General features: G+C 67.6%; 1 protein-coding gene across 1 annotated transcript in view; it reads left to right on the top strand.

The window, feature by feature from the left end:
* The window catches only part of MEF2B (myocyte enhancer factor 2B), a 20,437-nt gene that overhangs the window by 17,958 nt on the left and 1,510 nt on the right, over positions 1-969 (top strand). The window contains 3 exon segments of the mRNA XM_024767479.1: positions 7-42; positions 342-592; positions 594-725. Of these exon segments, the coding sequence (XP_024623247.1) occupies positions 7-42; positions 342-592; positions 594-725 (419 nt within the window).

The raw sequence follows: 969 nt of genomic DNA, 5'->3' as shown, positions 1-969 counted from the left end.
CTCCAGGGGTGCTGGGCCCCCGGCCACCCCCGCCCAGCCCAGGTAAGTGCCCCGACTGCCTCCTTGCACGCTCCCTCCCACCCCGGGTTCACGGGTGGGGCTCCTCCAAGTCTTCCAAGCCCCAGCCACTGCTGACCCCTGGTGGCCACTCCCGGTTCTGCACTTAGCCCCTCCCGACTGGTCCTGGTGGGGATGGGAGGCTATTTTGGAGGCCCCAAGAGGGATCGCCACCCCCTCCTTTCCCAAGGTCCTCCTGCCCAATCTTTGCCCAAGCCATGCCACTTCCATGGCTTCCCTCGCTGAGCTCACGGCACCGCTCCTCTCTCTCTCTCTCCCTGCAGTGGGGGCCGCAGCCTGGGCGAGGAAGGCCCTCCAGCCCGCGGCGCCTCCTCGCCCGCCCCACCAGTTAGCATCAAGTCCGAGCGCCTCTCGCCGGCCCCTGGAGGCCCCGGCGACTTTCCAAAGGCCTTCCCCTACCCCTTGCTCCTGGCCCGGCCCCTGGCAGAGCCCCTACGGCCTGGGCCCCCCCTGCGCCGGCTGCCCACTACCGACGGCTGGCCCCGGTAGTAGGCCCGGGGGTGGCACCGATTCTGCCCCTCACACCAGGCGAGGTGAGGGCACGTGGGGTCCCAACCTCCCTCCCTGTGTCCTTGGAGAAGACCCAGCAGTTACGACCCTCTCCGCGGCAGGGGCCTGGAGGGGGGAAAGCCTTGTTCGGATCCAAGGTTGGGGTGCTCCTTTCCCCCTTCCCGTGTGTGTATCCATCAATAAAACACACGGGGTATCCGTGAACGAAACCGTCGCTGCTCAGAGCCACACCCCCTCCCGGGTCCTCCCATCTCTTCCCCAGCGGCCTCAGTCTTGCCTTGTCGTGTCTTGGATGCCCACTCCAGAACCTGACCCTGAGAGGAGGACTCCAGCGCTGCTTGGGAAGGGGGGTGGGGGGCAGAAGTGGGGTGGGAGTTGGGG

This window comes from Neophocaena asiaeorientalis, unplaced genomic scaffold (assembly GCF_003031525.2).
Source record: "Neophocaena asiaeorientalis asiaeorientalis breed wild unplaced genomic scaffold, Neophocaena_asiaeorientalis_V1.1 scaffold87, whole genome shotgun sequence".
Lineage (NCBI taxonomy): Eukaryota > Metazoa > Chordata > Mammalia > Artiodactyla > Phocoenidae > Neophocaena > Neophocaena asiaeorientalis.
The sequence above is the reverse complement of the archived record's forward strand: the minus strand, read 5'-3'. Positions and strand labels throughout refer to the sequence as shown.